Source organism: Thermobia domestica, chromosome 3 (assembly GCF_964235325.1).
Source record: "Thermobia domestica chromosome 3, izTheDome1.hap1.1, whole genome shotgun sequence".
Lineage (NCBI taxonomy): Eukaryota > Metazoa > Arthropoda > Insecta > Zygentoma > Lepismatidae > Thermobia > Thermobia domestica.
The window spans coordinates 73,255,418-73,279,891 of NC_137456.1; the positions used below are offsets into that span (position 1 = coordinate 73,255,418).

A 24,474-nucleotide genomic window follows, 5' to 3' on the forward strand; every position below is an offset into this window, starting at 1 on the left:
TTCAGATCTTTCGTTAGTTTTGACGCTATTATCCACACAGTACCGTAATTTAATGTACTTTCTGAAACAGATAATAAAGAATATTGAAATTGTAGATACTTTAATTAAAAATAACAATAATAAAAGGAATAGATAAAACGAACTTGGGAATAAGAAGCGTCAAGACCGCTTAACTAGTTCAATCTAATTAATTCTGATAATTGAATCTCATTAGCTTAATCTAACCATTGAGTTCTGTGACCAAAGTACTACCAATTCTCGCCTGGGTTCGAAAATGAATTTTAGTCTAGCTTCAAATTAAAATACATAAATAAATAAATATTAAAATAAAATAAAATACACTATTAAAAATGTATACGTACATTAAACAAGAAATTGACTTATTAGAAGTGAACTCATCCCTAGTACGAAGGGTTCATTGTTTGATTCTAAGTTTTCAGTTTTACAGTCCCACAGTTATGCTACATACGGTAAAGGATATGGTGGTGATGAGAATGAATGAAATGGTAAAATGAAGAAAGTGGGAGAACCCCGAGAAAACCCACACACACACGTGTTTGTCCACTACAAAGCTCACTTGGCGCGAGCTGGGATCGAATCAGAGACCCCATGCACCTTGTTCGATTCTAGACTACCCACGTAACCAAATTAATGTAGGCCAATGATTGACTTTTGGTAGAATTGTCATTTTTCAACGGTTGCTAATACGTATGATGTCCACTTTGCCGAAGTAGTTTCCAACTAACCAATTTTCACCGGACAAGCAGCTAAATTGGCAACCAACTTTCAATTTAACCACCAAAAATAAAAGTTGTTCATACTGTAAATATTAATTGGTTGAATTTAATTAAATTAGCAACCATAAATTATAGTTGAATTAAAACTGAAATATGTTGGTTGAAATCAAAGGGTTTGACTACCATAAAATGTGTGTGTTCCAAAGCACGAAAAATCAACTCATCCACAAGCAATGTTGTTGAGCCGATCATTTTGGTTACTTAGTTACATATGTCAGTTTGTAGTGAACAATATCATATATATGTGTTCTCCTAAGTTTTGTTTTACCCTGTCTTTCTCATTCCACTAAGCATTTCATCATCATTCAATTGCTTTCTTTTATCATTCGTCCAATTCTGTCTACAAGCACCACGAAGCATTAAAATAAAGATTTCAATTATAATAAATGCTTCGGTGAATTACGACGTAATACAATTAGATTTTTCGCATAAGGATGTATGTATATAATATTCGAAAATGGCTGACAATGACACTCGACAAGATTTTCTGTTCAGAAGTTTTCTTTTCTCTCTGCACTCCGTTGACGAACGGTCCTAGTCTTGAAAGCTCACTGAATATGTAAACTGCATTTATTCTAAACGATCATGTGAATATATACCTTTTGCTTTGATTTTCATATGTCCACGATCAAGTCCTGTGTGTACTATAACTATACAGTCAAGTTCGAAAAGGATTTTTTTTAAAATCAATATTCTACTTTGTTTCGAGAACTTCCACTGTAAAGTAGCATATAGAGCCTCTTAAAGGGAAATAGATTATATTTTTTTTTAACTTGGCTGTACAGTAGAGTCATGATCAACAGTTCTCGCCCATCTCTTTAAGATGATATAGTTCCCAATAATAATAATAAAATTGTTTCGTTTATCTCCATTTATGGATAGTAATACGGAACTTAAAAGAAAAGAAAAGAGAGATATGTAGCCAGATTTTTTGAACATGGCTACATTAACCAGTTCGCTGTATATATGCATTTAGTCGTTGTTAATAAAATTAGTTTAAAGCTTCAGGATGTTGATAAGAGAGTTTAGGTATTGGAGAAAAATAGTCATTAAAACGTAACGTGTTTTAAAATAATAGTGATATTTCTTCATACAAAGCTCTCCATCTTCCTCATTTCTGTTGCTTACGTTGTTAGATAGACATGGAAGATATGAAATCGTAATTCCCAAATATGTCTTTCTTATTTCTCTTTCTACTTTGACTACAGATTCTTTCCATCACATTCTTTGCAATGAAAATATATGTATTCTTAATATATTATTGTGCAGTAATCATTTATTTCCGCCTCCAAAAATAGTGTAATCCAACTAAAAATATATCCTGCATATAGCAGAACGTATTTCATATGTATATAATATCATATCAGATATAATTCAATGGCGTAGCCAAAGTGACTCGAGCCTTTTCAGTCTAATAGATAATAATAATAATGAAAAGTTAAAATAAAAATGAAAATTGGCAGATATAAAGAAAATTTTCTTATCTGACTCCCCTTTCAAACATAATCTTGGATACGATATTGAACATTTTCATCAATAATAATAATAATAATACCCACTAGCCTAGAACCATGAAGAATTATGACTGGCTAGCAGAATTTTGGTTGGATGATATACAGTCAACACGATTCCTATCTACACCACTTTTGACTGGCTAGATCAGACATCGTTACTTTTTAACTCGAGTAGCTTCTCGATTGACCTTCAGTCCTGGATCAATGAAATGATGCTAATTACAATATGTAAAATCCTGAAGTTTTGCACAAATTACCAAAATAAATCATTTCGTTGAATTACATCTCTTTTGGAGTATATATATATCGACTGTTTAAAAATGGCGCCCACGGACCATAGAGCATCCCCGTCTGGATACATAAATTGCACTATGTGGCAACGTCTCAAATAAAGAACCACAGATTAGATCTACCAATTTATCAAATAGTTATATGGTTTCTTTCCAGACGGCAGCTAAAGTCGATACTGATTGATACTAGCATTACTTATTAGTGTAGCAATCGATTCAACTGCTTGTTGTATTCGTAGAGTAATGCTAATGGCTCCAAATTAATCTGCGACGTTCCCACATTGTGAAATTTTCAATAGCGGCTGAAGGAGGCTCCGGAGGGAATGTATTCATATAACATTTTCGTTTTATTTTGGCCTGTAGAATAGTGCTCTGTGGTCCATGGGCGCCATATCATATAAAAGGAAAGAAAATAAAACAAATATGATATTTATGAATGCACAAAACATTTTAATATAAACTTAAAAATTCGTACAACAGTATGAAAAATTATAGACTATACACAAGTATATAACGGGATGGAAAAAAGTTTTTTTTTATCTCTCTCACTATCTCGTTCATAAATTGGCCTCTACAAATATTATCATACGATGTCTACACTGGTCACACACACACACACATGAAAAAAAACTTAATACGCTAGATTTAAAGTCGAATTAACAAAAATAATAACCTGTATCTATGTATTACTTTACGCATTAATCACATTCCGAGGATAAAATCACATCTCTTGAACCCGAAATATATGTATGTTTTTTTTTCTTTAATCATTGTAGTTAACACATCATCACAAAACACATTAAAAAGATGTGTGATGATACAACAATTAATGACAAGACATTGAGGGAAGGAGGGGGGTAAAAGAAGGGCGGAAATAATGGGTGATCTGGTGGATTTACAATAGTTCTTTTTTTTCTTTTTCTGTTTATGAAACTCTTTGACTGTTGTAAATAATATTGTTTTCCTGTATGAAATTCTCTAAAATAGATGTTGAAACTTCCGGAATAGTTTCAGAAGCAGCATTTTGTGCTGCAAAATTTCTGGGTAGTAACGTACACAACTTAATTCTCTCACCTCCCTATTATATTGACTGACATATCTATGACAAGGAACTGGTAATCTCAATATTAGTCAATTATCTTCCTGTAATAGGGTACAATCTTAAAAGGAAGGGACGGGTGTATATATATATGTTATGACCAAGCAAAATTGTCTTGTATTTTCTTTGTTTAAAATGGACACATACTCCTAAATATATGTATTGGTATATATAAACCACAGCACCATGGAATTTATAATGAACTGACGGTACTATTAACTTTTTTTTCATATTTTTTGTCTGCAGTGACATCTATGAAAAAAGAACATAGGTAAAGGGAGCGGGAGAAATTATGGGAACCACGTTTACAAATATATTTATACAGGGACACAAAGACTGTACTGCAAAGTCATGTCATAACATGTCCATATTTATATATATTGTGCCCTACAAATTTTCGTTAATTGATAATAAGATACTCATATATATATATATATTTATTTATATATATACTTATTGTATATACTTCATCTACGATCTGAATGTAGACACTATTTCGTGAAAAAATTATCTAAGCAAACTTGCCAAAAACTTACAAGAAAAAGAACTGTTTCATTATTAATACATCGTAATATATAGTATTTTAATTTTTTCCCCAAACCATAAGATCTTTCATATTCCTCTTCGCAACACTTTAAATAAATAAACGAATCACTATCGTACATTCAAAATTCATCTTTTCGGAATCTTGCGAATTAAGCTACACTCCAAAATTGAGAAATATGTTTTTTCTCCATTCTTATTAGTTATTATTTTTTGTTTAAGACAATTCACTGGTTTTTACATAGTAAATTTATTCCAAATACAATTCACTATTAAATAAACAGACACAACTGAAAAATATCTTAATCAAACAAAAATGTCTAAGTTTTGATCAGTATCTATTCTAGCAATCAATTAGGCAAATAAAAGCTACTAAATTGCAATTTATATATATATATATATAAAATTGTTTCACATAATTTTTTTGTAATTACTTAATTTTTCTCATTTTGAATTAAAAATGTCTAATGATCTTCCAACTTTATTATATAATCAAAAAAAAAAAAAAAAAAAAAGATAATCATAAAGGAACTGGAAAAGTGTTCTATTCTGAATATTCTCAACTAGTTAAAGGTTTTTTTAATGATAATTTTCATAAACAATACCTTATCAACGAAAACACGGAATCCTCCATTATAATTTCGCAGTTCTCTCAATATTATATCTCATGGAATGGAGAAGAAATTGTTTTCCACATTTATTTATTTAAAAAAAAATCAGTTTCCAAGTGTCCTAATTCCGTTTTTCTTAATGTATCATGTCAGGGAAGTTCTTCTTATCCATTTTGGTATTTTTTTTATTTTTATTTTTTTTTTAGAATTTTTTTTCAGGAAGTTATATTAACAACATTTACATTTAGGGAGTCATTTTTCTTTCTTTTTTTTTCTCATTTTTTGTTGTATATTTACATATACGCATTGTATAAAAGTAAGTACTAACACTGAGAATGGACTTTCGTGTACAAAATATAAACAGCACTCACTCAAAAGTTCAATAATAGAAAGAATAGCTTTATATTATATTATGAAAAAGATATCATCCCACTTTTAATAACTCTTGTTTTTAATCTACAAGCGTAATTTGATAAGTGACAAATATATACATACATACATATATATATGTATATATTTACTGTCAAAAACACCTGTGTGTTTGTGTGTGTATATATACCTATGTAATATACACAAGAATTCACATATGTACTTATGTGTGTGTGCACCATTGTTATATCTTTGTATAGTAGTTATGAAAAAAGCGTAGTATTTGTTTTATAATTGAAATTGTACAATAATCAGCAAAAGAGCATACTCATTCTATTTGTATTCTTTTGTCGATAACCACACAACGAATTGAATCATTTGAGTATATATTTGTTTTCCAGTCATTTTTCAGAATTATAATTTCTCGCTACCTTAAAAGTCAACTATACTCAAATTGCTGCTTTCTTTCTGAAATTATTGACAGTAAAACTTTTGAAGGGTGTGTATGCTCTTTTCTTTTTTTTGCTGTCGATTGTACAAACTAATTTCCGTTTAATGTTGTTATCAACTCTTGCTTTCGATTGATTATCACGCTCGTTAGCTCTCTATATACATACACTCATACCAAACAGAGAAAACAACAAAACCATTACTAGTATTAAAATAAAGCACGTTTCCAGATGGAGCAAACCAAATTATTTCTAACCTAGTCCATCGTCCAATATTCTTTACAATATACATCATTGATTGCTACAGTATTTTAAATTGTACATAAGACCTTTTATCATACAATTTCCTTTGTACATTTTAATTTTTCTTTTTTTACAAAAGAACTTTTCCATTTTTACGTTTTCTTTGTTTCAATAATCACATGTCAAACATATCACATGACCACACTGGTCTGTCGTATTTTAATTATTTCTTACAGCTTGAAATTGCAAAAGAAACTAGTTAGTTATGGTTCTTCCATTGATTTAATTAAGAAAAGGATATTATTACCCGCTCCATTTTTTAATGAATATTTCTCGAAGTTAATAAGTAATTATAATCACAGATGTTTTACAGAACAAATAATAATAATAATAATAATAATAATAATAATAATAATAATAATAACAATGAAATGTACACACAGGAACATCAACAGAAAATATGGATATACATATATATATATAGATAGATAGATAGGTAAGATAAATGTGTAATTTGCAAATAAAAAGAAATTCTTTTGTCCCTTTAACAATTATTGATATTTTCCTCTTTTAATAACTAAAAAAAATAGAAAAATTGTAATATAAAATCAATATATTATTTATGTTACAAAGTTCTTTTTATTTAAAAAAATGTAAGTGTTGTTACTATACAACTTCCGGATGAGTCTTGGTGCATATTATACATATATATTAGATACAAATATTGACTAGAATACCCCAAGGAATGATTTGACTATAGTGTAACAGGAAAAATTAATAATAATGCCTGGGAGATTATTTATTATAAATACTTTCTTTTAGAAGTTTCTTTCTCAAAAATCGATTGCCTGTCTCCTACTACTTCTGCATTATCACCCTCCCTCCCCACACAAGCTCCCCCTCCCAATATCTGTCTTTTTTATATATTTTTCTCTCTCTTTTTCTTTAAATCTTCCCTTTTTATAGGATTTAAGAAAACTGTAATAATGAGCACCACCACATTCATTGTAGATTTTTTTTCGAAAAGGTACTTAGAAAGATATATGCATATATACATATTACTGTAACCAATTTTTTTTTTTTCGTATGAATAAGCAAAAATATACGTTATTATTATTATTACTAATACCTCTCGTCACAAGAAAACGTATCTTTCTGGCAATACTGTGCACGGAAGAAGAAGGAACTTGACTTCCCTCCTGTCCATAAGTTTGTTCCATTAATATAAGGTTAAAATAATTAAAAAGCAACGGAAAACAGTCATGAAAAACATCCGCGTTTCACTTTCATGGATTTTCCTTGAGAATTATTTTTCTTTTCTTTTTTCCTTTTTTTTTTTTTCAAATTCATGTAATCCTGTTGAAGTTTAATTTGTGATAATAGTTCTTCTGGTATCATTGAAAATTAGAGCGCAAGTTTTTGTAATGAATACTTTTTATATAGTAATAGTAAAACGAATCAAAACAACAAAAAATTTGTGTATATATAAACACAATTGAAGCAGACACACGAATTAATATTCAGGCTATATTAAATTTAATAATAATCATATCATGTAGTAATATTTATTATGGTAAGTGAAATAATTTCCATATATTCCAAATAACCATTCTAGCATTTTCCAGAAGTCACTACTGGGATCTTTCTAGTTTCATGTCAGAGTAGATACTGTATACATACTGTTCTGTACTTGTATGTAGTACTTTTGACTTAATGATTGTTGTATTTCATTGCTCACTGCTCTGTAGATAACGTACAAAAATAGATACATTTTCCTGTGACAAATACACATATATATTCTTTATACATTATTGGCGGTTAACACACCACCTCATTATCGAAGAAAAAAAAATCTTATGAAAGACGTTCTACAGTATCTAACCTGCATAATCAGAGTACAATTCATGACACAATATTATATAAGTAAAGCTTCAGTGAGGAGCATTTGGAAACTATTTCATTGTATTGTTTTCTTTTTGTTTTAAAACCTGTATGTTTTTTCAATGAATTCTTATACAAATAGTTCTAGTAAAAATTCTTATATCGAAGATGCAACACAGTATTACATAAGACAACGTTTTTATTCCATTTCTTTTCCTAATTAATATTAACAGATTTACAAAAAATCTACAAGCACATCATTAACACGTTTGTTTCCTGTTAATTATTTTTTGGAAGATGTTTCATGTATGGGTATATATATATATATGTTTATATTTAGCAGGTATCATCATCAAGAAATAACTGAAAAAAATTAACAGCGAATATTTGGAAATTGACACAAACGTTCACAGGAGAAAGATACAATAAATTTGAGAGAGAATCTACCAAACAACTACAAACTCCAGTTTACAACAACCGTACACATATTTATCTTAGCTTACAAAAATAAAATATATATTTATATATATATATACTAGCTTTCATTTCTCAACCAACCAAAATCCTTCCATTCATGCATACTTTCTATTATATATATGTATACTCTCATCCTATTTTATGTGCTCTTAAGTTTTTTTCTTTTTTTCATTTTTAGCCATTCATATATTTTTTTTTCCTCTCCAATATTACAGCTCAGGTACCACACTATCTGCTTACTGGCTAAGTATAGCATTAGGTTGATTAATTATCACCCAGGCACAAACCTTTTGGGATTACACAAATTAAAAAAAAGTATAGAGAAAAAAAGCCATTATCAATTGGTGAAAAATATAAAGCGCACAACCAAACAAACAAAACAAGTGAATTATTTCCGCTTACAAAAAAAAAAAAAAAAAAAAAATTGCACCAACCAAAACAAAAAAAAAAGTCAAGTTTTAACTTTATTATTTTCTTATATTTACGTAAGTGTATTCAAATATATATATATATATATTTATCTAAAGAGATAATAAGCAACAATACTGACTGGGGGTGCACTAACTCAGTTAACCTGGGCAGCTCAAAACTGACAAAAATAAATGTATATGCTTTACACGCATACATACAAACATATATACTGTCTCGATTCCACGTGACACTCACACGCACAAACATACACATACATTACATATATAACATATTATATATACTATATATATAATACGTAACATACATTTATATATATAATGTATAGTTAGTCCCATTTGCTCTTTTTAAGCATTCGTACATACGTTCATACTTACAGCCCAGCCATTTCTGGCCAGGAATAAAATCCATCTATTGAATACGAAGAAAAAAAAATCTGGAAAACTAAAATATCAATAGAACTAAAGAAGCACACATGACCTATCGAGCAGTGTCTTTGCTCCTCATCCAGCAGTTCTATTTAGACGTGAATAGTGAAAACCGTATTTCCTTAAAACAACGTCTCTTTTTTTTCTCTCTTCGCAGTTTTAAATTCATACAGGTACCACCATAGACTAACACAACTAGCTGTGGTTACTGTATTGTCAGTTAATCAGGCTTACAGTACCAAAATGCTATTTTAATAGCACCCAGTAAATGCCATACTTAAACTCAAATAGATAATTATGCCATTTTCTTTTTTAAATTGTTATGATTAATATGGGCCTGAGTTATTGGTTTTAACCTTAATATAAAGTAATAAAACAATAAAGGGAGAGAAAAGTATCAGTGCGTTGGATACAAATAAAAAAAAATAAGAAGAAAAGATAGGTAGTTTCTTACAAAAAAAAAGGAAAACATTAAATATATAAAGTGTATAAACAAACAAGAGGGGAAAAAAACTAACGCTGATAAACATGCTCAATCTGAGGCAGTGAGTATGGCATTTCACAGTTGTACAAAATCAATACTCATTTATATGTATATATATAAAAAAAAAGAACAACATAAGATTACAATAGTTTTTGTTGTGTAACGCTACATACTTTTAATGAAAAATTAAATACGAACACGTTTAATTTATGCTACTCGTTTTCTAATTAACATTATTTAAAACGTATATATATATATTTATACATTTTCTTGTAACAAAAAAAAAGTACCTCTACAAATATGTATTTACAACTTACAGTTTATAATAATAATTGAGTACGAAACACACACATTTTCACCAAAAACAAAAAGGAACTTGGAATCTGTACTTTTTTTTCCTTTTACTAACATACTTCTGAAAATTCTAAATTCGATCACACAATTTCAAGAAAAATGAGACAAAATAAGAAAAAAAATATATTAAAAAAAGAAATTTGTAGTATGATATTGATGTTTATATGCAGTGCCTACAATTATGTGTATATATATCTATATAAAGATGTGATTATTACCAGTTATATCGCCAAACACATAACTACTATAAAGGTTAAAACTCAGATCACTTGGGACATATTATCAAAACGAAGTGATTATTATTTTTTATATGTTTGTATTTCATTACCATTTAAAATGTTAAGTAAATTATTTTTTTAAAAAACAAGAAGCAAATAAAGGGGGACGGGAAGAAAAAGTAAAAGCGAACCAATGGGAAGCAGATAGTCTGAGTACCACTAATATTTATACGTATCTTTTTTTAATAACCTTTTTTTATTTCGTGATATAAGAATTATATATATAATTCATACACATACAAAAAAGGAGGGATACTTATAGAAAAATTGTATAAAACAAATATTTTTTCTTAATTTTCCTTTTTTTTTTTTTTTTTTTTTTTGTCCCTTAAATATTGAAATCACGGTAGATAAAAATCTTTGAGAAAAGTTGGATTGACTGTAGTTATCAAAAGAATGTGACTGGACTGACATTACACAGGAAGTTCGGATTGCATTTGAGAAAAAAAAAAAGGGGGTAATAGGAAACATATTTCTCATTTTTTTTATTATTTAAGTACGAATGTATTCTGATCTCAGTAAGATAGCTGGCCCATTCACTCAAATTCTAGGCCATTTGGTCGAGAGTCCTTAGATCAGTACTCGTCTACAGTAAAAATATGGGCTGTGTCTCACACATACCACAGTTACCGCCACTGCTTAGTTTAGGAATGAGGGTTTGTAACCATTTTCGTATTCACTCTAGCGTTGATGAATTACATATTATATACGGAGTATCGTCGACTAGACCTTTTTACTTTCTCATTCTATATATATATATATATATTATATAATAATATGTTATATATATATATATTACTCATGTATACTTATTGTAATATCTACTCCAGTGAAAAAATAAATTATTACACCGTAAAGATCTGCTCTTCGCTTTAGGTTCGTACAGTACAAAAATTGCAACCTTTGTCAATTATATATTTATACATATATATATATATATAATATTAAACCCTTAAGCACATCATACAATAAGGTGCTTTCGGGGAACTTACTCTTTCTCTAATTTCTTGCAGTTCCTTCCTGCCATAAAAAGTATCAGTGACAATCAACTACTTGTTATTGTTAGTAAATTTAGCACTATTTTCATACACAGTTTGGGATTTGTGTCTGCTTCCATGGGTGGGCTTTAGTGATGTGTAAAAAGACTATCATTGTATTATATTACCATTTTTCTTCGGACATTCTTAGTTGGCGACCAAAAGATGTTGATATTGGCTTGCAGGGTACGGCATGGAACTCAGGCTGAAGTTAAGACCTTCCAGTAGTTGTTTGCTATCGTTGACTCCAATGTTACCCGAAGGTACACTAGATGTAACATTAGAGCTGCCATAGTACTGTTGGCTCATGGCATCCATGAATGGGAATTTGGACTGTTGAGCAGGTGCTGCAAAGATATCACCCATGTAGGCCTGGGAGGAGTCGAACAAAGAACGCGAAAATGGTGGGTACGGCCCCTGGTTCTGCTGTTGCTGAGGTCCAGGGAAAAAGAATGGTTCTTGTAGTTGAGGATTGGGAGACAGTGATCGGGGTCTCTGAGGTCCAAAGCTTGACTGGCCACTGATAAAGCTCTGCTGGGACTGCTGCTGCTGTTGCTGCTGTTGGTTGTTCTGCTGTTGCTGAGTAGCTGGCTGTTGTGGATTTGGCGGTTGATGGTGGTGCTGTTGAATCTGCTGCTGCTGTTGCATGGCTCTTTGTTTGATGTAATTGGAGAATTCGGTTGGAGACATTCGATTCGCTCGTTTGCTGCTCGTTTTCAGTTTGGTACTTCCAAATTTGGTCTGCGCAAATGTTGCAGTTGTGAATGTAAGCGGAGCTGTAGAGCGAGGAATAAACGCATTCACTGGGCTTGTTGATGATTTGAAAGGTGGTGTCGGAGATGAAGATCCATTTGCATAGGGAGATGTAGACTTTGGGGACAAACTGAGATTACTAAGAGAGGAACCAACAGCTTCAATTGGCCTGAAACACTGGGCCTCTGGATTGAAAGTTTTTGTAACTTCTTTGTCGGCTGTGCTTTCATCGTGTGGGTCATTGGTTTCATTGTACAGAACCTTCACTGCTCCTTTTTCACCAATTCTGTAGCTCACCTCACCTGGATCAACCCATACTGCGAGATCCTGTGGAAGATTTTCAAGAATATCCTGGATAGGAACGCCACTTTCCCGAGCTGCTCTTTCCAGAACTGGATCTACGGGATCACCGGTCTTCAAACATCGGAATGCAGAGCCTTTGAATGGCTTTTCAGGATACCAATGACCTTTGAACTTTTCTTTAAGCGCTTTTTCGAGTTCTTCCCCAAAAATATTTACCCTTCTTCTTGGCAGCTTGTTGTACAGATATGAAATGACAAAGTTCAGGGCCACCTGGATTTCTATATGCATTTTGCTAAGCGTGTGTGAATGAATGATCAGTCAAGTTCTTTGCACAGGCAGTAATATTCTTTTAGTCCTCTGTTATTAAAGCAACTTCTTTGTGTATATTTATATATAATTAAAAAAAAATAACCTTCAAGTTCTCCTGAGTTGATATAGCACAAAATCACACTTCCACCTCAAAAGACCACCTTCGATGATGTCTTGGGATAAAATTCTTTACGTGGTTGGCTGCTTCAGTGTTAGTCTCTCTTGTACTGTAGACAGGCCTGAAGCATATCTGCAATGAAAAAGACAAAAGAAGAATATTAAGCACCATTGATGATAATTTTGATGCAGTAACATTCAAACAACATATATATTTGTACATAGCATTGATTATTCCATAACAAAAGAAATTTAAATATCAAATTTGAGAAATTATTCTTATTTATTCATTAGGTGTAGCTACATCACTCAAGAAAGCGGTAATTTTTTAAAAAATCTTTATTTTTGTTAGTTAACCATTTTCTACAGTGAAAAGTATTGATTTGTATGGGACATCTTGAATCAGTTTCCTAATTTAACACAAAAATAAATAAATAAATAGAAATAATAATAATAAAAAAACTTGATACGCTCTTTTATTATGTAAGCAGTGAATATATTGTATTGCAGTCTTGCTCAAACATCAGGTATTCAATTTTCTACTCCCCCTCCCCTCCACCCTCAAGCACAACTGTCTTGTCATCTGCATACAGAAGAATTGAGTTTTGAGGATTCTCGTTGGAATCGCAAAATATTTATTTCAGTTTATGGAGTTTTGGGAAAAATAAAAAAAAAAAAATTAAAATAAAAGTTTCTTTAACAAATTTAACGACCTTTAGCAAATTTAAGTTTACCTTCGTTTCTTTGTTATTATTGCTATTCATTTATTTCACTCCCTCTGCTTCATTAAAAAAATGAAGGATCAAGTGAATTCTGTTGTACATTTGCAAAAATGCTACTAAAAATGTTAGCAAAATATGATTTACCTTTGTAAAATTAAAAAGAAAACATACTTTTTCAAAATCTGCGTTTTTAAATAGTAATTAAGGCAATCAAACTCTATATACAGGGTGGCCCAAAAGTAGGTAATACAGTACCGTACTGATCAACTCATTGATTTTTTATATCGTTTTTTACTGTTACCCATCAGGTAGACTTAGTTTCTTTATTATTTGTTCTTAATGTCTTTTTACTTATATCCTAAGCTCAGAACAGCCAAAGCAAATAAACCTACAAACTAGAATGTCAATGCAGGTGTGTATACCTACTTTTGGGCCACCCTGTATACAGTAGTTTAAACATAAAATCTGACCAAAGCAAATAATTATTTTTATATTATCCAATCTTTGTTATAGTTTCGGCCATACAACATTGCCTTCATCAGACACATTATCTCCGACGAAGGCCTCGGAGACCGCCTAGATAATATGTCTGATGAAGGCAACGTATATTACCAACAAGATTCGATAGTAAAAAAAATAAGTATTTGCCTTGGTTAGATTTTATTTTTATTTAAGTTAGATCATGAGCAATATCCATTTCTAGTTGTGAATAGAGTGCCTTCACCAGTTAGATAGATGAATTTGATTTATTTATGTATTAAAGCATGTGTACAATAGCTTCACCTGAAGAATAATTATATATTTACCTGTAAGAAAAACGTATCGTCTGAAAATTTGCATTCTTGGTGAATTTACTGCATTGCTTAAGAGTGTTAAACAATCCTGGATTTATTTTGTTAATTTTTCAAAAAAGCAAAAATTACATACTAAAAATTTACATGCGTATTTCATTTTTGCAATTTTGGAAAATAAACAAAACAGATCCACGATTGTTTAATACCCTTAAGCAATGCATTAAATTCATCGAAGATGCAAATCTTCGGTCGATGCGTTTTTCTAAGAGATAAATATATAATTATTCTCCCCAAGTGAAGCTATTGTAGACATGCTTTAATGAATAAATAAATAAATAAATAAGTAAAAATAAATGTTCACCCATCTAGTTTTGTGAAGGCATTCTGCTCACAGCTATAAATGGATGTTGCTCGTGATCTAACTTAAATAAAAATATAGTATTTTATGTATGTATAGTACTTATGATGAAACAATCTGAGGCAGATACCATTCCATAGATCTTATTGATCTGAACAAAATGGTATGGTGAATGTGAATTCTTATGCGTAGTTTTCAAGAAAAATTTATTTAAAAAAAAATTATTTTATTTTGTAGATCTTAAAACATTGATACTGTAGAGTAACCATTCTATTTATTCAGATGAAACTGTAGCAGAAGTATGCTTCATCAAACTTTTCATTACAATATAAACAAGACGACAGTGAACAATATTGTTAATGAGATATAGTCAAAAATTAATCATTAACTTTAGAAGTTTAATCTTTGTTAAACTATAATAATGTGAAAAGGTGGGACATGTATCTATGAATAGAGCGGATTGATCTGAAGAGTACATATATGTCTTCTTTGCCAATCTGATGCACTTGTTGGCTCTTATTCTACCGAAATATACATTTATTTATTAACTGAATACCAAAAGGTGGCAAATACTCCTTCTAATACCGCTCAATTCGGGTGTATAGTCAAACGTGAAAACTTACAGTGTTACGTACCACGATTATGCAAGCTAGGCTAAAGAAGACAGTGCTGATGAGAAATGAATGCAATGGTAGAATGAAGAAAGTGGAAGGAAATGAGAGAACCCGGAGAAAAGCCACGAACACGGTGTTTATCCACCACAAAGCTCACTTGGCGCGAGCTAGGATCGAACCAGAGACCCCACGGGCCAGAGGTGAACGCTCTACCACTGAGTTACCGTGTCCCGTACGTGAAAATTATTAGGTCTATCGACGGAAAGAAGTTTGGTGAAGAAATGTTATCAGTCGTGTAAAATTGGTGTAGAACTAGCTGAGGGGGTATTGAGGTAGTGAGAGTCAGTACCATTAAGTTAGTTTAAAGCAAGGTATCTGGGAGGGGAGAAGGGAGCTTTGGCTGTCAGGTGAAGTTATGGGAGTGCATCATGGGTGGACTAGAAACAATCTGGCATATCTGGATTGTGTGTATACCATCACAAGGTTCGACATATTGTATCCACCTGACACTATCTCCTCATTACGTTTCTTCATTCTTGTCACGTAGCACGGTCTACAATCTAATTGAATATTTAAAAAAAAAAAAAAAAAAAAAACTACCGTCAGCAATAGCACTAACGCATAGATGAAAATTGTTACAATTGTCCCTCAAGGTTGACTCATGACCTTGGCATTTATTCACAATATTCCATACAAAAGTCGAGCCAGAAAACTTGATCATACAATAATAGCCTTAGAAACCATATGTACTAGTAACATATCTATGGTTTACAGTAAGTAAAAGAAATCTTTGTACATATACATTTCTTCTGCTATATACACAACTCGAATACAAGTAGAGGTCACCGGGGAAAGGGAGCGGGGGTGGGTTTACAATGAAAACTTCATTCTTATAAACAGATTGGAAAGATTTAGTAGACAGCCTTATTGTACTGATATGTGTTTCCAAAAGCTTTTACAACATACGAGAATGGCATCATGGCTTATTCTGATCTATACATAACCTATTGTTACACAGTACTTTACATGGTCATATTACTTGCCTTCGACACAATACACTGTGATCACTCCGCTATATTGTATTGTGTACTCAATTCAGTTCTGCACAATGGCGGATAAATTGCAAAATAGCTTTCCATATCTGATGGAGGAAATTTATATATATATATATATATATATACGAAAACTCCAATGGATTGTGGAATCGACGATGCTTATAACAATAGCACTAGGCGTGACGGACATAACCTGATAGATGACAAAAGAACCCTTCGGTCTCGAAAAAAAACAGCTAAGGCAAGTGTGAAAATGTAATAACACCGTATAGCTTTCACTTCCGGTATAAAATTAACAAATTTCTATTTGGTACTTCCTTCATCTTTCAGTTTTCTTTAGTTTTTTTTTTTTAACAACTTTCTACACGATTTTTTTTTTTAAACACGTATTTGGCATTGTGACCAAACACACACCCTCGTTTCACTCTGGCAAATTAAACACTATCAAAATATCTTACTCCGATAATGTTTGAAGATCTTTATACTGTTATCCACCAGTGGCGACGAAATCGACTTTGATCCTCCATTTCTCCCATAGAACTAACCAAAAGAAACAAGTCTTGTGTGAATTGAGTTGCATATCTTGACGGGTCCTCGGAGCTGTTATCGCCACCACTTTTCCGCACTACATTAATATTATAATAATTTAAAACACAATATTAAAGGTTTAGAAAATAAAGTAAATACTATCTGCAAAATCCCGTCAAATTAGCTGTTTCCGTATTGGCTAGAAACGTGGGTGTGCACTTTATGACGTTATTAATAACTGAGCATTTAAGTCTCTGCACTAGTAAGCAGGGATGCCTACAAGGTCATGACGCAAACATTTAAACCAATTGGGATTTTTTTTAATGTATAAAATGTTTATAATTTAACGAAAACAACACTTTTAACCAAGGTTGTACCATGAATTCTAGCAGTATACTTAGTAGGCTCTGCGTATAGGCTAATCGTCGATATGGTTGGAAATTGCTAATTGCGAAATAAACTTGAAAATTTTGTTGGCCCAACAAAGTTTCGTTCAAGTATACGTTGGCCAGCCAACCATTCACCTTCAAGTAGCCAACAGTTTCGACCTCATACTCCCAATGGCAATTGTACTGATTTCGTTAAGTGGTACTTTGACAATTGAGATGATTGGCAACTGCTCGGCTAAACGGCGAATTACAACGTAGGCCAACGTTGGCAGTTGGGTAGCCTACTGTTTTCCACTGTTGGGCCTACTGTCTATGCTTCTATTTAAAGGTAGATATTGATTTAATGGAGAGAGGCATGTATTAGGAGAATTTAGGATCTTGGGAAGGATGGGCACTACTGCTATGCAGAAACTGTGGGAAACGACTGAGAATTCATGTTCCAACATTTTGTAAACATTAAAATAGTTTATTTGTCAAAATTTTAAAAAAAAATGTATGTTATTCAGTTATTTACAAAATATTACGGAAAAGTGGTGAAGACCCTTAATAATACACACTTATGTAGCCCCTTTAAATTGAGATTCATTTTTCATTTCCGAATTTATACTCCAAAATTTTTATCCTACTAAGGCCAAACAGGGCAATGTTTCCAGCACTATGTGTAAATCTATGCATTTACACTTGATTTTATAGCTGTAATCATCTTTACCAATATAGGCAACGCTTCAGGACATCGCAATGCACTATTTTCCGAGTCCCTACCCTCCCCTAACATATACGAAACTCCAGATGAAATAAATACTGTAGCACTATTATTACTTAAATTTGTGCATTGATGTCCCGAGTATGTACAATTTTCCGGATAGTATACTCTTTAACAGAATGAAGCATACCGTGTTTTGCTTTTGTATAAATTTAATTTTCTAGACACAAAAATTCTTCAATAAATGACGAATAGAAAAAACATGGCATGACAACCACAGCTAGGAATCGATTAGAGCTGTGTAATACCCGTACATACAAAGTACTACTTGCAATGTAAAACAATTGAGAACTAGCTAGGCAGGGGCGTAAATAAGGGCCGGCAGACCCCGCATTGCGGGGGGCTCGAAGCCATCACCGGGGCCCCAAACCGTGATGTAGGATGTAAAGAAGGGGCCCCATTCCACGTTGTCTGCGCGATGGCCTCCAAGCCCTTAGTTACGCCACTGTAGCTAGTTTTTTTTTTTTTTTTTTTTTTTTTTTTTTTTTTTTTTTTTTTTTTTTTTTTACTACACAGCAAATGCACTGAATACCTACATTCTGTAGAAGCGCAGTATCTATAAAAGGGGAACTTGACCTACCTATATTGTGAATGTGTTTGGATATATCACCCATTTATCGATCCCGGGTGGCGAAAGGACAGCAGTAGACAGAGACCCATCGCTGGCTGACATATGGCAACGTCGCATGATCTGATTCTCTTAAAATAGAGTATTTGCCTTCAATTAGTTTCGGTCCTGTTACGCAAGGAATTCCTTTTTCTAAACTGACACTCACCAACAAAACATATATATAAATAGATTAGCCAGGCAAGCTTTCAGGTTAAACCTGCATGATTCAAACTTGACGACCATGTAGAAAGATAATGAGGTGCGACCCACATTGGTTTAACAAAACATTTCTCTCAGAGACTAGAATGGAGAAACTATTCTAAAAAAGGAACATAGTGGGACAGCGATAGGGTGCTGTTCTCAGATGATGCGAAAATATTGCAGTTCCCTCTGCCAAGCCTTGTAAGCTTATGTTGGGCAACTTCGTGTTCGCGAGCATTCTTTCAGTTCTTCCGGTTCATCTACATCCTGATTCTTTCATATAAATTCGCTTGCATTTGCCATCAGGTCCATATCCACAGGGGGGAAGGGGCGCCTCCCCCTAAATTTTTACTGGTCCCATAAAATTTTCATGGTTGGCTTGCAAATGAACTATATTCGTAATATGGTGATGAACTAAAATATGGTTGAATCGCTCCTCCCCCCTAACTTCTACCGCCCCCCTACATTTTTGGGCTGGCTACGGGTCTGTTCGCCATGCACCTCTTTCAGCATATTACATTTAAAACTCAAGCTGGACTGAAAAGCAGAATAGGATTTAAAAATAAAACGAAGAAGAAGAAGAACTTCCTCTTTATGTAGTATGAAAATTTCACAAGGCAGTGACCTTTTTCTTCTTGTTTTTGCATGAATGCAAACTAATAATTAATTAACTTTAGAAATATAAATATTTCAAAAGCAATGCTAGCGCATACATGTATACTACATGGAATATAATGGCTCAGTGTAGAAGTTCACTTCTAGTGCTACAGGTTCTTGGTTCGATCCCAAGCCATGCGAATTTGTAGTGAGAACAACATCGCGTCCATGGGTTTTAACCGAGTTCTTTCTTTTCCTCCCACATTGTCATCCTATCAATTCCTTTCAAAATCATTCACTTTCATATTTTATTAGTTATTCACCTCCTTTAACCTACAATACACAATGTGGGATATAAAAACTGAAACTGATAATAGAACTTAATTACAGAACGCGGAACTTGGCTGACCGAACCCAGCACCACACGCAACCACAAGTTTGGTGACCACTGGAGTTACTCAGAGATCCTTTCTAAAACTTCAACCTCCAGACTGCCTTTGAGTGAGTTAGCATCTTGGAAAGTATAGACTACTGTATTATGCAATTTTTTTTTTTTCTTAATAAAAGTTTCGTTATTATACAGCACGTTTCAGCCGAATTGTTCGGCTTAGCACTAGTGGGTCTCGCTTCGTATCATCGATTCTCGCTCTAATCCAGGCTCGCAGAAAGAGAGGTTCCGGATGAACACCTCTGTAAATTTATTGTGACCTGAACATTTTCTAAACAATAACCCCAACGGGGGTACGGGAGCTCAAGTGGTAGAGCGCTTACCTCTGGTGCATGGGGTCCCTGGTTCGATCCCCGTAAAAGTAAGCTTGTGGTGGACAACATGTGTCCGTGGGGTTTTCTCGCGGTACTTCCTCCCACTTTCTCATTCTACCAATTCTTCCATCATCATTCGTCTGGCTAAATCATCAGTCTCCCTTAGCCTTACAGGCATAATCGTGGGACGTTACACTGAAAGATTTCATTTCATTTACAATAACCTCAACCAAAAGATACGGCGATCCCACTCTTTACATTCTTCTCACCTTAATGTTGCTATGATGGCTGAGAGCCTGCTTTAACAATATAAGAGTTTGGAATGAAAATCTGAGCATTAAAGCCTCCGCTACAACGTAAGTAAATAAATAATAAGAATTCCAGAGGAACTCCTTGTAGTCATTTGCCTTCCGCACGTCTGGCCCACAAGTTCGAACCTTACTGGGAGCATAAGGTCTCGAATAAAAACTGATAATTTTGGACCGAACTACAAGAAATGGCGCGTGTAGGGCAGGGGTAAAAGTGGATCTGAAAAGTTAGGGGGACGCATGGCGACACGCCATCAACCGTGCCTATCTTTGCCTATTGTAATATATTTTTTTTAGAAATTGGGGGGGAGGACGCCAAAGAAATTTTCTGGAATAGGACAGACGGCGTCCCTACGCGTTCCCCATCACTTTTACCCCCTGGTGTAGGACAAAAATCATCACTAAAACACCACAGAATACTGCACTAAAAAAATATTAATTTCACGAAATAGACATTAAAAAAAAAAAAAAAAAAACTTTGACAAGAGTACATAACTTCTGTAGAGTACAACCCCTCTTTTCTTTGGTGATATTTAGAAAGAAGTAGAAACATGAAAGTACAGGCCAAAATCATGTTCTCGTGCTGCACGACTTTTTTTTTTTCCTTTTCTTTTATTTCTTCTGGTTAACTCCTGCAGTGCAGTTACGCAGTCGTCACTTGAAAGGCGCGTTCTGGAAACCTGATCATATCTAGGCCAACATGTCTATTACAGTGAAGTCACAACTAGTAAAACGGCAAACATAGTTATTATCAAATGCTCCGAGTACTAGATACGTATTATACATACAGGGTGTTGTAAAAAAAAATACAACCAACAAATGAATGCCCACACTCCTGAGACACATTAAAGTTGAACTAGCGAGACGTATAATTAAGGAAAGTTATAGGGTGCACAAAAAAAATGTTTAAGGTAGCCAGGTTCGAAACTGTTTTAAAAAGTAAGTTAAATAACATTCATTAAAAATAAGTCATATGCTCTTCACCGAATCATTTCGCTACAATTTGTTCGCTCCATGAATTTTTAATTATCCACGAAAATTAGGAAGGCTTACATATATATATATATATATATAAGAGAAACATTAGATTAATTGAAATTAGGTAGAGTCTACTTAAAAACAGCAAATCAGTATTCTCGATTACGAAAAGCAAATGTTAACCGCTGATCCAGTTTCGCTACGATGTGTGCAAAAGCTAATCCTGGTTGTAGAGTGTATAAAACTGTTATAGGTAATAGGTTAAATCATAATATGCGTTCTTAAAGGGCGAAATATCAAGTATTACGTAAATTAAAGATAGATCATTTCGCACAACTTAATTACACTTTTTTCTGTGGAATCTATTCTGAAATGAAATAGAATAAAATTTCTAGTTTTCTAGCTTTACGTCCCACGATTATGTTCTTTAGGCTAAATGAAATATTTGGTGGAATGAGAATGTGGGAGAAAAGAAAGAACCGTAGAAAATTCACGGACAAAATTTTATCCACTACAAACTCATGTGGTCTAGGATCGAACCAGGGGCCCCTTGCACCTGAGATGCGCGCTGTATCACTGAGTCACACACGTGTATCTTCGGAACCTACTCTGAATATCAAATGGACGCATTTTAAATTATCCATATATATATATATATATATATATATATATAAGGAGGGCACATCGCCGCACGACTGACATTACCTTACTTAGATCTTGCTTTAAATTGTCTTCCAGCTTCTATCATTGTATTAAAATAAAAAATTAAAAAAAAACAGTACTTACAGCGTACGTCCCAGGATATTATATTGAACAGTGATTAGTACACGTATATGTATTTTCTTTCTTTTTTTTTTTAATAAACGCTTTCTTATCAAAAGCGAGCTTATACAACAGGGAGATCTACAACTTAACGTAGAATTCAAGTTCTAAAGAGCTTCTCCCGGGAATCGAACAAGGTTCTCATGTCTCAAAGATGAAAGCAGCAATCCAAAAATGAGTAGGGATAAAATGAATAAAAATGAGAGAGAAAATACTAACAAATATGGCACTACCTGGGATCGAACTGATAGCCCTGTGCTCCAAACATAAAGATGATATCACTAAATATCACCAGGTGTCACATTTATATTCCTGTTGTCTATGCTGCATCATGATCGTCATATACTGCAGATAGAAGCCTTGCGAAAATACAAGCTAGAGAACAAGCACTTTGAGGCTCGTTGGTTGTGCATGGACTGCCATTGCTTCTGGCTGTTAACAAATGGTTCCCACAGGAGCTATGACGTAGTGCAGCGAATGGGAATTGTATCGCTCATTTACCACGGATGAAGGAAGGGGTCATCGTTAAAATACTGACGTCAACTGACCTTTCCCACATCTTGACCTCGATTCTGAATCGAAATTCCACGGCCATTCTCTTAAAGTTCTTAATTCAAAATTGAAGACAATGCCATAACAGCTTCCTCGTACATAATAAACAGGAGGAAAAAAACAGGAGCTATGAATGATGCTGTTTTAATAAGAATGGCTTGACATCTGTATGAATATTAAGTTCTCAAGAGCTCATGAATATTTACCAAAGTTGAAATGATAGCATAAAACGTCAATGAACGAAATGTTAGTATCTAATAGTTAGTGATTCAGTGATCACTTTTATTTATTTATTTATTTATTTGAACAAACCGGGAACTAACAAAAAAAAAGTGCATCAAAGAAAGATTTCCGACTGTACGTTTTTATGTTAGTATGGAATGGGTTTCTTTAAAAATTAAATCAAATTTTAAAGTTCACAGTTATTCGGTTGTGCTTTTTATCCTTAAAGCGTTAAATATCATTACCACCGTCTCCCTATTCCCGGTGGAAGCTCATGTGGTTCGGATTCCACGTTAATCAGTAGGTCCACGTCTCATATAGCCCCGCTGCTGAACGGGACGTTAAACTCACAATCAACTCAACTCACTGTCTCCCTCAGTCTAATACGTTAAATTAAAAAAAAAAAAACGACGAATGACAAAATGGAAATAAGTAACGATAATGAAAGAAATAATGGATCCAAATTACTTTGTAGTTTGGATAATTTTTGCCATTATGATAGACAATCATATGGGGTAGATACGACATCAATTTTGTTGGATCCGAAGAAGGCCGGGAAAATGATACTATTATCGTAATTTCTTCTGAATTGCTGATCCTACAATAACAGAGTTTTAGCATATGGAATCTTTCTGATACACAGAGCCATATATTTAAGTGAATTTGATATGGTAGTGTAGCTCAGGGAAGAAAAGGGTTTTTCAGCAACTTCGTATATCGAAATTTTCCCCTCAAAACAACATATCATAACAAGTCATTTATCAGAGACAGTTTATAACATATCCATTCCCAAAGCAAAAGGAAAAAGAATGCATCTGGAAGCACAAGATTATTTTATGAATCGGAACCATTTTTTGGTATGATGCTAAATAATAACTTGAGTCAGGTTTTTGCGATCTCAAAGTTTCGAAAGTTTCATCCCAAATGGAAAAATGATTAAAAAAAAAACTATTAGCACGTGTTCTTCTGAAGTCTGTACCGAGAATTTTTTTCTACGCAGAAAATAAAATATAGGCCTACCAGTAATTTACACTGTCAATTCAATATTCAATATGTCAATTCAAAAATTCAATTCAATCCAATTCATGGATGAGATGGATTATAGAGGTTATTTGTACATTGATCATCAGTCAAAAACTACTGATGGACAGTGTTGATTTTTGGTATCATGAAAAAGCAAACGTTCGGAGAAACATTTGAAAAATTCTACACAGAAAGTATAGGGAGCGGATATGTTACTATTATATTTTTTTCATTTATTTGACATAGAGACAAAATTTGGCGCGTTTTTACTATTATTATTATTATTATTATTATTATTATTATTATTATTATTATTATTATTATTATTATTATTATTATTATTATTATTATTATTATTATATACGGTACAAGGGTAAAAATTTTATTATGACCACATCATAGAAAGCCTAT

At 32.9% G+C, this 24,474-nt stretch overlaps 1 protein-coding gene across 2 annotated transcripts in view; it reads right to left on the reverse strand.

The window, feature by feature from the left end:
• Positions 1–3,030: 3,030 nt before the first annotated feature.
• Positions 3,031–24,474, reverse strand: part of LOC145680510 (protein Tob1-like) — a 172,466-nt gene continuing 151,022 nt past the window's right edge. For both annotated transcript variants that reach the window (XM_081751104.1, XM_081751105.1), the window contains exon 2: positions 3,031–12,898. In XM_081751104.1, coding sequence (XP_081607230.1) covers positions 11,431–12,627 — 1,197 coding nt within the window. In that variant the 5' untranslated portion in view covers positions 12,628–12,898 and the 3' untranslated portion in view covers positions 3,031–11,430. The remainder of the gene's footprint in view (positions 12,899–24,474) is intronic.